General features: G+C 44.4%; 1 protein-coding gene across 3 annotated transcripts in view; it reads right to left on the bottom strand.

The window, feature by feature from the left end:
- Positions 1 to 14436, bottom strand: part of Lamb1 (laminin subunit beta 1) — a 71876-nt gene that overhangs the window by 20146 nt on the left and 37294 nt on the right. For 2 of the 3 annotated variants that reach the window (XM_052738267.1, XM_052738265.1), the window contains exons 15-24: positions 14231 to 14389; positions 13150 to 13277; positions 12855 to 12978; positions 11757 to 11961; positions 10754 to 10897; positions 10340 to 10571; positions 6426 to 6589; positions 5192 to 5416; positions 3945 to 4159; positions 3219 to 3315 (exon numbers count right to left, since the gene is read on the bottom strand). In XM_052738267.1, the coding sequence (XP_052594227.1) occupies positions 3219 to 3315; positions 3945 to 4159; positions 5192 to 5416; positions 6426 to 6589; positions 10340 to 10571; positions 10754 to 10897; positions 11757 to 11961; positions 12855 to 12978; positions 13150 to 13277; positions 14231 to 14389 (1693 nt within the window). The remainder of the gene's footprint in view (positions 1 to 3218; positions 3316 to 3944; positions 4160 to 5191; positions 5417 to 6425; positions 6590 to 10339; positions 10572 to 10753; positions 10898 to 11756; positions 11962 to 12854; positions 12979 to 13149; positions 13278 to 14230; positions 14390 to 14436) is intronic. The other variant, XM_052738266.1, reaches the window with a different exon arrangement.

Below are 14436 nucleotides of genomic sequence, written 5' to 3'. Positions count from 1 at the left end.
CCCGAGTCATAAGGGAAGTAATAAAAAAAGGTAGGTAGGCTGCATTTGGCAGTATACACTTGTAACTCTAGCACTTGGGAAGAGAAAACATGAGGAAAAGAAGTTCAAGGTCAGCCTGGACTACATGAGTCCCTTTTTCAAAGGGTAGAGGAAGCAGGGAGGGGAGAAATTGTGGAAGAATGAATATGTAGGCAAGGAATGTATGGTATTTCCTTCTTTTTCTGTGGTATTGAGGAATGGAAATTAGGTCTTCCCACATAGAGGCAAACACTGTAACACAGAGTTTCCCAGCCCACCACCCAGAGCCCACACCTATGCCTTGATGTTGCAGTTTCACTGATTAGAAAGCCACTGCACGCCTCCCTTTGCCATCTATGAATGGACAGAAAGATTCCTCCTGTGACCTCGACCCCTGCAGGACACAGAACAAAGCTTCAGGCTGTAGACTGAACTAGTACGTTCAGCATTGGGTAGATGAGACTTTCCATCCCAGCACAGTGGTGGGCTTGTTCCAACTTGGCACAATAGGCCAAGAACACCAAGCTGCCTGAACAATGGGAACATTCAACCATTTGTATGCCGGAGGCTCCAATCATTTGTCTTTCACATAACTACATTTTTTTCCCATAAGGAGACGACTTAGCTATGACCTAAGTCCTCCAACAAGCATAGTTTCTGGATGGCAGCAGAAAGTCCAAATTTGTGCTTTCAACTGAGAATAGATTGGCAATTTATTGCATAACCCCAGAGAGTGCGGTCTTTAATTTCAGATGGCACTTGTTCTAGCTGCTCTCTGGGGCCCTCTCATTGTCAGTCACTTCAGTACAAAGAACCCTGAGCTGTGTCTCGCTCTGCACTGCTGTCCCTGCCCTCAGCCAACCCTGAGCCTTGTTGCCACCCAGGCCACCCACAGCCCCAGAGCTGGCAATGAACCCCATTCTCCAAACATAGAAGTTCCAATCTTCTCTCTTGTAAATTCTGAGCCTTTTTCAGAGTCTCAGTGGCTTTTGGGGCCCAACAGATTCTTGTTTAAGGGCCTGCCTGCATGGGGGCTTGTGCCCTATAGAACATTACTTTTGACTCCTGGATACCAAGTATCTGACCCATCATGGTGATATATATGCTCAGTTCTCCCCTTCTACAAATTTCTAAAACCCTTTCTTCCCTGTCTACTCTCAGGAGATTGAAGAGAGACAACGTAAAGTGTAATGTTCAAAATCACGGTGATACCAAATAGCCAGTGTGAACAACTAGGTCAAGCACCTTTTACCCTAGACTGACATTTTAGGAGACAAAACTTCCTTCCTCCATCTGAAACAGAGAAGGTTGGAATGGTGGTATGATTTAGGAGGGAGCAAGGAAAAACAGAATTTCTACACCCAGGTCCTATCAATCTCTTTTAGGGCATTCTTCCCTTGAGCCTACATCCAGAACCAGTATTTCCAAGGGGCTTGAAAACAACTCTTTAGTGGCTAAAGGGATGAAGACTCGGGATCTAAGGGTGACAAATGTGGAAAGATCTGAGATTAATCTTTTAAAAGTAAACTCTGTGTACTATATTGAAAACTATGTATGTATAACACATGTATATAAATGCAGAAATAAAGAACTAGAAAGATCAATACTATACCAAGAGAGGTGCATGTGGAATAGGCAGAAGAGGCAGGGCTCTGTTCTCCTAATATAGAGGCACTGCTTGAATTGAAATCAGGCAGCTGGCCCCATAAACCTGCTCTTTGCCATGGGATCACTCCATTTGCTGGCCTTCCTGATGCTCTTGGGCCACTGGGACCAGGCCAGTATAATGATCTTTGTAGTTTCTTTATAACAAATCTGGTTATCTTAAGGAGAAAAAGGAAATACAAAGGGAAGAACAGACGGGGCAGGTATGTCCAGTGACGGTTACAGTAGCTGGTCCTGTGACTTTCAGGACCTTCTAATGGAAGCGACAAAGTCAAACCTTACTAGGAAACTACATCGGGGTTAGAGAACTATGAATGGGAATGTACTTACTTATGGACCTAACAAACATCATCCCTGTGTGAAACAAACTGTGACCTAAGATGTCCATTTAAATCTGCTGGCAAGCCTCAGTGAAAAATCAAATCAGATGCAATTTGCTCAGGTCTTGGCCACTATTTCACACGTCTGTTGCTAAGGCATGAAGGTTCTAGGTCGCTAGCTTCTACTGGAGATATTGAATGAACTAGCTACTCATTGAAGAGCTATTTCTTGTTATTACTGTATCCAAAAGAGGAAAAGGTCATTCTTATATTTTGAGTTAGACAAGGACCTACAAGAAAAATATATCAAAGAGCATGTAAGAAACTATAGGAAATAATTACCTAAAGGTAAGCTTAAAATATAGGGAAGAAAAAGGAGGAAATGGATGGGAGGTAGTTTAAACAGCTTATAAAATCCTTTCATAAATGTTTCCTAAGGTCTGGAAAACAACTTGCTTGGTTAAAACAATGGCAACTGAATAAAAATTAAGCAATCTTTCTTACTCATGGAGTTTTGTAAGTGGGCCTTTTGAGACAGGTTCTTGCTACGCTGACCAGGCTGGCCTAGAACTTTTGCTATTCATGCTTCAGACTGTGTTGGCATTTACAGGCTGAGCTACCACACCCAGGAGTAAGTTTCTATTAAGAAAAGGTCCCGTTTCTCTCTGCCTAAGTGAGAATCTGGGTTTGAATTACACTGAAAAGACTTGGTTGGAACTCCAACCATACTCACTTCACTCAAGGCTCTATGTCACCCTCTTCTAGTCTCACTGGTGGATGCTGTATTAGCAGCCTGTTGCAGAGTGTGCTGGAGTCTTGGAATTGACTATCTTACTGGAGTAATCACATCTGTGCATACATGCACAAGGGAGCAGATCAATTTGTCAGCATGCATGGCTCATGTAGCCTCACTTTACTGAAAAATCATTTTTAAAAAATAACTGTGTATACTGCAGAGTGTGCACGTGTCCTTGCCTGTTTGTGTACCAAGACAGATGACACTCCCCATGGTGTGGGTCTGAAGAAATAAGGACACTCTCTGTTTACTAGTCACATTTACTCACAAGGTTAGATTAGGAGTTCTTTAAAAAAAAAAAAGCACAAACTTGTTATATCATTTTGACTACACTTTGGAGTTTACCAAAGGCCCCTACAGACCTAAGACTCCTGTTCTTGCCCACCCCACCAAAGCATCAGCTTGGGGCCTGGCCTCACCTCGGCATTCCACATCGGGGTCTCCCCAGAAGAGCTCCTGGCACTCGCTGCAGGTACGGCCTCCAAAGCCTGGCATGCACTGGCACTGCCCGGTGAACTGTAGTCCAAACACATATCTGTCAGGTGGTCTCAGTGGAGAAGCCAGTTGTAACTTGCCCCAACCCAGTTAAGTGACCGAAGTGGAACCTGGACACCTGTGGTACAGACTGGGGAGGGGGTTACACCAGCACTTCTGAGATGTTCTCTTGTAAGGGGCTTGAAAAGGTCTCTAGCATGGTAGGATTTCAGCATCTTCACTTTTTCCACAGATTGATACCAATCCCAGGCCACCTCTGGCACATCTAACTCTGGGGGAGTGTCAGTTTTAGCCTACATCAGCAAGTAATAGCACTTCTGCAATGCTGCGTGGATGGCTGTGTAGTTCCTTTCAAGCTGAGCAACTATGAAAACTGATTTGGGTGCCAGACAAGGGAAAGGAATGACATGCGAGTCTGTATCCACAGCTAGATACTATACTGAAATGCTATGGATAGGTTAAATGAGGACCTTGTGTACAATAACATTGCCTTAGCCAAGAAGGACACGGAGGGACTGACAGCCAGTCTATACTCTGCTTGCCAAGCTGGATGCTATCTGTTGGCCTTCCTCCATATGGGGCAAAGTCACCTGATGGGCTAGTTGTCACTGAGCATCTCAGAGGCCTCACCCCTAGCCACAGCTCCTCACCTCATTGCAGGATGGCCCAAAGGAATGCGCAGCATTGCAACTGCATGGCTCACAGCCGGTCCCGCTGGCCAGCCGCCAGGTATTAGGTGCACACTGATCACAGTTCTGCCCAATCACGTTGGGAAGACACAAGCACTGACCAGTGGCTTTGTCACAGTGGCAGTCAGAGCCATTGCAGTGCTCCTGCACGGTGCCCAGGTAATTGCAGACACACTCTGAAACAGAACAGCATAAGCAAATGTACATTTGATCACATTCATGGGTATACAGCATGCAGAGGTTAGCTCCATCTAAATAGCTAGGCTTTTCCTCTCCAAATCTCAATGCTGACATGCAAGAAAAAAGTAAAAGCAATGTTTAAAAAAAAAAAAACCCTAAAATTAAAATCCTTTAGAAAGTCTCACAATACAAAATGAATTTGACACTTCCCAGGTAGATGACATGTCCACATAAATGTAATGACAGATTTTTGCTTGCCTAGGAATAGTTTCATGATACACAGATTCAAATGATTAAAAATTTGAAAGATTTCAAACTTTAAAAATTTAACTGGAAATTATAAAAATACACTAGCGGTAATTGAGATGTTCAGTGATTTCAATCTCCTGGCAGGAAGCAGCCATAGCATATGTCAGAAGCAGCAGGCAGAAGCCTTGTAAGCTAAAAAGACTTTAAGGAATCCAGCCCTGTGGGTCCCCAACATTCCACATGTTTATTAACAAAACCAGGAGCCTTTGGGCTTTGCAGTCAGAAAGCCTGGCTGATCTCCTGATAAGACAAATGAGATCTGACTGTTTTTTTTTGTTGTTGTTGTTGATTTTTTTACTGCTGCTACTTCTTTCTCTGCCTTAGGGGAGAGGCCTACTCCACCATCCACATCAGAAAGGTGTAGCCCTCCCACAGTGGGAATTCAAGTCTGTAAGACCCACCCAATAAGCAAGTTCATGGAAAGAACACACCACCATGCACGCTACTGCATGACATTTATCTTGATGACAGACACAATTTCCCCTGGCACAGGGCCACATCTTGAGACTTGTCTTGCCAAAGAATTAAGATTTACAGATTTAAAAAAAAAAAAAAATTAAGTCTCATCTTTCATTTGTTGAATGTGAAATTTTGCCTTGCTGAACAAGGGTTTCTCCTTGTGAAATAAGCATCCCAAACAACAAAATCATGGTTAAAAAAAGGGGGTGGTGGTGGTGAAGATCACTGTAGTGGGCGTGCTAAATGAATGTGCATCTTACTTCTACAGTCTTGCCGAAGTGCATCACCATAGTATCCACCCTGGCAGAGCTGGCAGTGGTCCCCTTCTGTGTGGTACAGGCACTTGAGGCACCTTCCCGTCTCCTTGTCACAGGCTTCTGGATCGGTAGTGTCAATGTTGTGATGACATTGACAAGGTTGACATGACCCTCCAAAATCTGAGGGATTGCCAAAAAACCCAGAGGCACAGTCATCACATCTGGAGCCTATTGGAAAACAAAACCGAGATAATGTTCAATTCACCTTATCTAAAAGCCTGATCAAAAGTCCATTGTCATTCCTGTCCTGGGGACCAACTAAGCAATGACTCATTAGTATCACTACGTAATTTGCCAAGCCCTGTGTCTCCGATCTCAAAGAGAAGGAACAGGCTTCTGGCTGTGAGGGAAGAGTATTCTGTGCTCCCCAACACTGCGACAGCAGCCTTAGAGGTCACAGAGGTAGGAGGGCCTTAGCTTCTACTCATATCAGGGTGAGTAGGCAAGGAGCTAAACAGAGATGAGATCATGTAAGTGTAGTTGGGTGTTAAAATCCTAACCCAAGCCTTAGCTAGAAATGGAAGAATTGGTGATCCTCTGTGAACAGCCAGGAAAACGAGCTCCTCAATGGTGACCTGGTTTCTTAAGAAACCCTAAATTCACATGCATGAAGTACTTCTCGGGCTGCACACGAGCCTATCTAGCAGTTGACCAGCAGCTTCATGGCTCGAATAAAGGACCCCCAACACACACACACAATAGGCTAGCTTCACTGAATGTTAGCAGAAAACAGTATACACGGTGAAAAACATTCAGCTTTGACATCCTGCTCTCTGGAGGTTCTCCAGATGATCTATCTTTTCTTTAGCCCACCCTAGGGCCACAAAATGGCTTCCAAACATTCAAGAGGGGTTAGGTTATGGGGGAAAAAAAAACCCCAAAAAGTAAATTAATCTTCCTTGTATTTAAAACTGAGAAATTATTCCTAAGGACTGTCATGTATTCAAATGTTGTCGATTCTGCTGCTTTAACTCCATTATCTAGCACACCCAAGGATTGACTCTGCCCCATATGCTACACAGATAAAGGGCAGGAGCCTCCTGAATCCCTTAAGTTTTAATGAAGGACTGTAAAGGTGAACTTAACTGGTTCGCGCTTCATCTTTTTCTCACTAACAATGAACTCGGATACATTTTCTCCTGCGCCTTTTGCTTCTTAGGGTGTGTGCATGACTTACCAATGTACCCGGGATCACAAACACATGCAATCTGGAGAGTAATGGGGTCTTGATAACAGCTCCTGGCAAACTGGCGTCTACTGTCAGGACCATCTGGGCAAGGGCAAGGGCGGCAGTGATCTCCTGATCCAATGATGGGATCACCGTAGTAACCAGCCAGGCACCTGCAGTGGGTGCAGAACACAGTGAGCCTTGACCCAGTCATAGGAATAGGCTTAGAAACTGTATTCTGTTTGAGGACATGATACCCTACTTCTCCTGTTCCCCAACAAGGGACTTTTTAGAGCAGCAACAAATTTTCTTAAATTTTAGTTAAAAATCCCATGAAGGATTTCATTTAAATAGGATTCTGGACTCCTCTACCAAATATTTTGATTAACAGGGTTCCTGGTGGTGCTGAATCTGGCTGTTAAGGGAAATACTTGCAAGATCATGTATTTAGGATGATACTCTTGGATTAGTGTGATGATCTTCACTAACCGTTCCCCAGAGAAATAGTTTCCCATTTGGACCTCACGGTCCCATGGGCTGCCTACCTGCCCTAAGACACTTGGCTTTACATTCTCTTTGTCTTAAGGAGTCAGTCTGTCTGCATTCTTCTTAGCCTGTGAATATGGAGGATGGGGGTGCTAGAGGAGATACACTACAGTTAGCAAGCTCATCGTGGCCACAGGTCTAAGCCATCCTGCAATCTAGCTTTTCCCAACAAAGCTGACAAAGATGCTCTACAGCTGTGACTTCTGAGTCCATCTCTTATATGGTTCCAAACCTGGGCAGGAAAGAGGGGTGTTCGTTGCTTTCAAATATATCACATCCAGTATTTTTAAGACTGGTGATCTGTGAGGCTTGAATGGTTTGCAAATGCTTACATACCTAGATACAAAGTCTCAATTCCGAGTCAGCCTCACAACTCTGAGCAAGGAATTATCTTACTGTGTCATGCTGCTGACCTCAAAATCAATGTTAACTGGGGTGCTTTTTCCTTCCCATGTAACACAAAAGCTTGAAGAAGCTTTGGGTTCACTCTGGCCATTACACATATGGAAGTTGGATACTCTTATTCACCCTCCCAGAGTTATAAAGCAGTACAGCTGGGTCTACAGCTCACTTTCAAGGATTTTCACTTCAGTGTGTCCATGCTTTTTGTTTTGAGATGGGGCAATAGTTTTTAAATGAGGTAAATGAAGAAATAAAAGAAAGCTCTTTACAGAATATTAACTATATATTTAATTTCATGCAGAAATAGTACAAGAACATGTTCCTTAGTTATGTGTTGGGGACATCTACAGTGACAAGCAGCTTCCTATAAGAGCAGCTGAGGAAGTTCCTAACACCTTTGTAGGAGAAACAAAACCAAAGATGTGACGGAAATGGAGTGTTCATTTCCTGCCTCTCCATATACTTCATCCTTGCAAGACAATCTGACCAGTTTCCTTTTAGATCAAGAGGATTAAAACTCTGATTAACTTGGAAATAAGGTATGGAATGAGAAATTTGCTCACACTAGATAGCAGACTCTCCAATGATCTGATGAAGTGTTCTGCAAACCTAATCCTCAGTCTTTCCCTTCTCCCACATCCTTTCCCATTGTCCACAAGAAACCAAAGTCTTTTTTAAAAAAGATCTGAGGCTAGTTGCAAATGGCCAGCCAGACTCTTTTCGGATGTTCTCTTAAGTGCTTCCCATCACACCTCTTTTGAATCGGCCTATGGATGACTGCCTAACCTTCTATCTCCTCTGAAAAATCAACAAGAATTTAGGGCAGATAAAGATGACATGGGATGCATTAATTTCCCCCTTTCACTCTTGTGACTCTTATTTTCTTTCTGTAGCAGTTTTGTGGTTAGAACCAGTTCATAGAAGTAGCCACTGTGACCTTCACATTCTCCATTACCACACTAGCACTAAGCCAAAAGCCATGTGTTTGTTTCATCTGACACCTTGATACCTGCAATGGCTAATCTTGGTTGCCAACTTGACACATCTGGGAAGAGGGACCCTCAGTTGAACAACTGTCCCTAGTTGGCCTGTGGACATGTCTGTGGGGTATTTTCTTGATGCATGAAGATCCAGCCCACTGTGAGTGGTACCATTGCTAGACAGGTGGGTCTATGCTGTGTAAGATAAGTAGCTAAATGTGGGTTTAGAGAGGCAAGCCAGTAATCAACATCCCTCCATGGTTTGTGTTTCACGTTCCTGCCTTGAGTTCCCACCCTGACTTCCCTCAATGAAGGATTGTGAATTATAAGTCAACTAAGCCTTTACACCCCACATTGCTTTTGGTCATGGTACTTGTTATAGCAACAGTAAGCAAACCACAGCAATACCTTACAACAACCACACATTCTGTTTTCCTTTGCCGTTCTTTCATCTAATGAACAACTTCAGCACCGGCTACAGTACTCAGTGTTAAAGTGGCTCTTTGTAACACATGCTCATGTTAGTGATATGGGAAGGTAATGACTCTTACCCCACAAAGTAGGTTCTAACTAGACTGTAGTGAACAGTGTAAGGCAGCATGTATCTGTAACACTTTACAGATGAACTGAAACTGTTCAGGTCACTGGAGGCACACTCCATGTCCTATTCTTAAAGTCTACTATGGTGGTTTGAAAGAAAATGATCCCCAAAGGAAGTGGCACTATTAGGAGGTGTGGCCTTGTGGGAGCGGGCTTTGAGGTCTCTTTTTCTCAAGCTTCCCTCAGTGTGACTATCAATCAATTTCCTGTTGCCTGCAAGATGTAACACTCTCAGCTCTAGCACCATGTCTACTTACACACTGCCATGTTCCCAGTCATGATGATAATGGACTGAACCTCTGAAACTGTAAGAGAGCCATTCCAATTAAAAGATTTCTTTATACGAGTTGTTGTGGTCATAGAGTCTCTTCACAGCAATAAAAACCCTAACTAAGCCATCTACCTAGTGTGCCTTATATCCATGATAATTATCCAATTAACATTTGCTAACTGGAGAATAGCTTTGCTTTGTACATTTTGTCTCCAGAAAACTGATTGCATATAATGGTTTTTTGTTTTTGTTTTTTTTTTTTGGTTTTTCGAGACAGGGTTTCTCTGTGTAGCTTTGTACCTTTCCTGGACTCACTTGGTAGCCCAGGCTGGCCTTGAACTCACAGAGATCCACCTGGCTCTGCCTCCCGAGTGCTGGGATTAAAGGCGTGCGCCACCACCGCCTGGCGCATATAATGTTTTGAACAACAAAGCTATATAAAGTGAGTAGTCCCGTGGCGCACGCCTTTAATCCCAGCACTCGGGAGGCAGAGGCAGGCGGATCTTTGTGAGTTCGAGGCCAGCCTGGTCTAGAGAGCGAGCTCCAGGAAAGGCGCAAAGCTGCACAGAGAAACCCTGTCTCGAAAAACCTAAAAAATAAAAAATAAAGTGAGTAGTCCCACTTGGATGAAGTTTCTGCTTTGACCCAAAGTAGACAAGAGTATTTCTCAACTCTCATCCAAGCCAGAAAGTGTCAATGTGGGGGTTTCCTCAATCCACGGCTGAATTGCCAGGCAATTCCCAAAGGGCAGACTTCAGGTGGTTGTGGTCGCCACATCTTTAGTACCAAAGCAGTGCTTGGTACAAACCATGTGCAAGCTACACCTGTGATGGATAAATGAGTGAGCTTTTCAAAAATGCTGGGATGATCAAAAATGGAAGAGCCATTTGGAGTCTATAAGAGATTACTTCTGTGGTTTGTCCAAGATAATTATTTACTTAGCCAAAGATGATGTCATTCTCTGTCTTCCTTTCTCTTTTTGAGACAAGGCCTCACTATTCCACCCAGGCTGGCCTCAAACTCCTGATCCTGTTGCCTCTGCCCCACAAGTAGTAGGATTACAGGTGTGCCAACCACCATGCCCAGGATATTATCTTTACTCTCATGAAGGGGTGCCCACATACCTTTCACAGTTATGGCCTGTGGTATAGTCCTGACAGCTCAGACACTCCCCTGTCACTGTGTCACAGTCTTCAGCATGACCATTACACTGGCAGGGCTGACAGCTGGGAAAGCCCCAGTACCCAGGGAGACATCGGTCACACTGCCGAGCATATATGCCCTGGAAACAATGGCACTGGCCCGTGATAGCATCGCAGAAAGCATTCACAGATCCTTGTAGATTGCAGTCACAAGCTGCAGACAAGGCAAACAAAGAACTCATTAAATAGACAGACATGCCTTCATGTGTGCACGGCCCTGATCCATAATGATCCAGGGCTCATGCCATCAGGTTCAGAGCAGAGTACTGTCTTTGGAAGTCAGGGAATACCTCAGGACCACTCCAGAATTCATTACAAAGTCTCTAATACACCTACGTTTGCATCCATTGGGGCCAAAGCCAAAGGTTCCTGGTGCACACCTGTTGCACGTTCTTCCAACCACATTAGGCCGGCAGTGACACTGGCCTCCGTTGGGGTCACACACAGAACTCAGAGAACCCTGAGGGTCGCATTCACAAGCTTCAGGGAAAAGATTGGTCAGACTGAGAACAGGAGCAGTACATCACACCTGCCTTACAACCTGTCCTGTCCCCCACACCCCCCCCCCAACACTTCCTGACCCCTTTCCTACTCTAGTTCTGAAAATTCCAGCTTAAAAACTTAGCATTCCTGTTGGCTCCAGAGGTCAAATATCTGATAGCATTAAACCTCTGTGACCACTAGAAGCTGGTCTAACCTTCCCTAGAGAAAAACATAGCTTTCAGTTGGCTGATGCTTCCTGACTCAGTCTTTCACATCCCTAGCCTGTGTCAAATCACCACTTGTGTATACTTAGGATTTATTTTTATTACTTTTAATTATGTGTATGTTCACGTGGGTAAGAGCACATGAGTGCTGGTGCCCATGGAGGCAGAGAAGTTGGATGATTGGGAGCTGAACTTTGGTCCTCTGCAAGAGCAATGTGTACTCTTAACCACTGAGCTACCTCTCTACCCCTTTTGTAAATTTCTTTAATTTGGATTCCTTCTTTGATGGTGCCAAATGACAAAATCATTTGTTATTTATTATTTTATTTTATTTTTTTGAAACAATGTTCCACTATAGAGCCCTGGCCTGAAACTTGCCATGTAGACCAGGCTGGCCTCAAACCCACAGATATCTGCCTGCCTCTGCCTGCTTCTTGAGTACTGGGATTAAAAGTTTTCAACTATCACACCAGGCCAACTAAAATATTTGTAAAAATAAAGTCAAACTCAGGTTAAGATAAGACACTGCTTCCTTCATGCTGTGTCACAAGGAAGCACAGGCATGTACCCCACTATACCTCCTAGTGCCAAATACACCCTGTAGCCTCCACAGCTGCTCAAGCGACACCTACCAAGGCCTGTCTGGTGAATCAAGGCAGAAATGCTGAAGATGATGTTTCTGCAGACATCTGTCATTGGTGTTTTTACTACACTCCGGCTATTCTCCAGACACCGGTACCTCTGGAAGGTTTCCCAGGCACTGTTGGTGACCTCCCCATCTCCTGAGCCTCCGACAGTAAAGATGTCCAGGGATTTACAGTAGGGCATGAGAACAAGCTATGGGTGAACAGGAATAACACAATGACCTCATGGAGGTGCCCACATTATTAAACATAGTAAGTAATCATGCCCAAACCCCACAGCCGTCTGCTTTGGAACATAAGCCAATGGCACTCATGACACAAAGCAGAAACCTTCCCAGTCGTAAATATTCTGGCCAGAAAACGGTGAGATAAACTTCATGCTGCTTAGTGGGCTTTGAAACAACTATTGCTGAAGCAGTTCACAGATTTGTGGGGAAACGGTTTGAACACATCCTTCCCAGAAAGGTGGAATGCTATTTTAAGTGTTACAGCTCTGAGCGGGGCAGGGGGAAGAGAAGCTTCCCCAATGGAGGTGTCGCAGCTGCAAAGGAAAGGTTTTTCTGATGAAAGTGTTACAGCTCTTCTTGGGTGGGAGAAGGTTTCCACAATGCAAGTGTTACAGCTCTGAAGGAAAGCATATCCTGACAATCAAGAGCCAAGGAATACCACAAAGTCATAGTGTCCAACAAACTTCACATAAGACTTATTGGGAAAGATACAAAGTGGCTGCCTCTGCTCAGGCACGAAGAAGCAGGGAACTGGGCAGGAGACAGGCTAATACGGGGTTTTGGGGGGAGGAGTTTTCCAAGGTAGAGATTGGTGAGATTTCAAGTCCTGAGCTTGGAGCAAGCCCAGAGATTGGCAGGATTTTATGCTCAGGGATTGGTGGGTTTCGGTCAGAGATTTTTTTTTTCCAATTCAGATGTGGGCTTAGACCTTTTATCCTATAGCTATAAACAAAGAAACTCTAGAAGCAAAGTGGGCCCATTCTGCCTTACTGCCCAGAGCTGTCCCTTCACATAATACTTCAGTGGCAGTTGGGCACTATCTATCAGGCTCTCCTATGCACAGGAACCGGGCACTCACTGAGTCAATGAGCGTGTAAGGATTCTCCACATCATTGCCAGATGCTGTGTACTGGGACAGCTCCAACCTTACTGTGTAGTTCATTCCCTTCTCAAAGCACACTGGGCGAGGGAGGACGACATATCTGCCCCAAGACAACAGAGAAACAACAGAAAGGCAACTTTTAAGCTTCCAATAATAACAACAGGAAGAAAAACAAAAGCTCATGGTGATCATTCCAACAGAAGACTTTCCACAGCTGGTGTCCCACTCTGATATTGTGACTCAGTCTGTAAGACCCCACTGTCACACTGACCTTGAGCCTGGTGACAAAGACACCACCTGGTTGTCATCATCAGGAACAGTGTTACCACATCGGCTGCTGGTTGGAATCTTTCCAGGTCGCTGTATGGTGACGACAGCTTTCTCCCAGTGGTCCGGCAGCTAGAGCAAGAAACAAAGGATGAAAGGAACTTCTTTCTGTGTTAGCCCACTGCAGCCAGTTCACTTCAGAAGCTCTCTCCACAGCAGCGAAGTTTCAACAGAATCCACACATTTGCTTTCCTATCCCTAACACTTCCTCTGCTACTGCCCAGCTCCAGCCCTAACACCTGCTTCCTTCCAATGTGCCTTTGCTGTCTACTCTCAAGAAGCTCAATAAAGACAACCTCCCGCTCAACCCACAGTCCTGAAGCCTTTTCTCATCCTGGCGTTTTTTCTACGTGCACCTCTGACCGTATCCTTCATCTAGCATTAGGAGTGAGTCTCAGCAAACCCCTTTTCACCTCTTCGCTTTTTCCTTGGGATCAGTTTATCAAAACTCTACTTATGTGCCATATGTGTTAGCACACATCTGTAACCCTGGCACTGAAGAGGCTGAGGCAGGACTTGGGAGTTCAAGGTTAGCTTCAGCTACAAAACAAGACCCCATCTCTAAAGAAAAAACAAAACAAAACAAAAACCAAAAAAACACCATCATTTAACGATTATCATTCGTGCTATAAGGCCTAGAGCTGTGTCTTTAGGAAGTATTCTAGAAGCCCTGGCTCAGTGACAACAAAGTCTCCCATCTTCCCGTGCTACTTCTTCTCTGTTATAATGACACCTCTGGCCTTTTACTGCACTAGGAGGAACAGCTATTGGGCAGCCAGGCCTCAGGGAGGATAGCTTTTGACACATCAACATCACTTCCTTAACTTAGCCAGGTTAAGGGCCTAACAAGAGACTGTGAATGCTGGATTTAAAAAGGCACATGAAGGTTAGAAAAACCAGTGGCTGGTATTTATTTCAATGCAAACTCATCTTCACAGAACATTCTAGTACCTATTAGGACTAACATTTTCTAGTAACAGTTCCCCTAGATCCCCCACACAATGTATATTGGTAGCTTTCTTCACCTGTGGCTCATAGCGAATTAGGATGTCATACTCCATGGAATATGGTATGTTGTCAATAAAAAACTCCAGATAAGCCCCTTCAGGCACTCGGACGAAGCCAGGTCCTGTCCAGGAAGGAATCCGGTCCTGAATGTACTGCCGTTCCACCACAGTGGCTCCCTGGGTACAAGGGGACACTAGTGACTCTTTGTATGAAATGGAATTCA

The sequence above is a fragment of the Peromyscus californicus genome, unplaced genomic scaffold, assembly GCF_007827085.1.
Source record: "Peromyscus californicus insignis strain IS unplaced genomic scaffold, ASM782708v3 Scaffold_15__1_contigs__length_86483966, whole genome shotgun sequence".
NCBI lineage: Eukaryota > Metazoa > Chordata > Mammalia > Rodentia > Cricetidae > Peromyscus > Peromyscus californicus.
The sequence above is the reverse complement of the archived record's forward strand: the minus strand, read 5'-3'. Positions and strand labels throughout refer to the sequence as shown.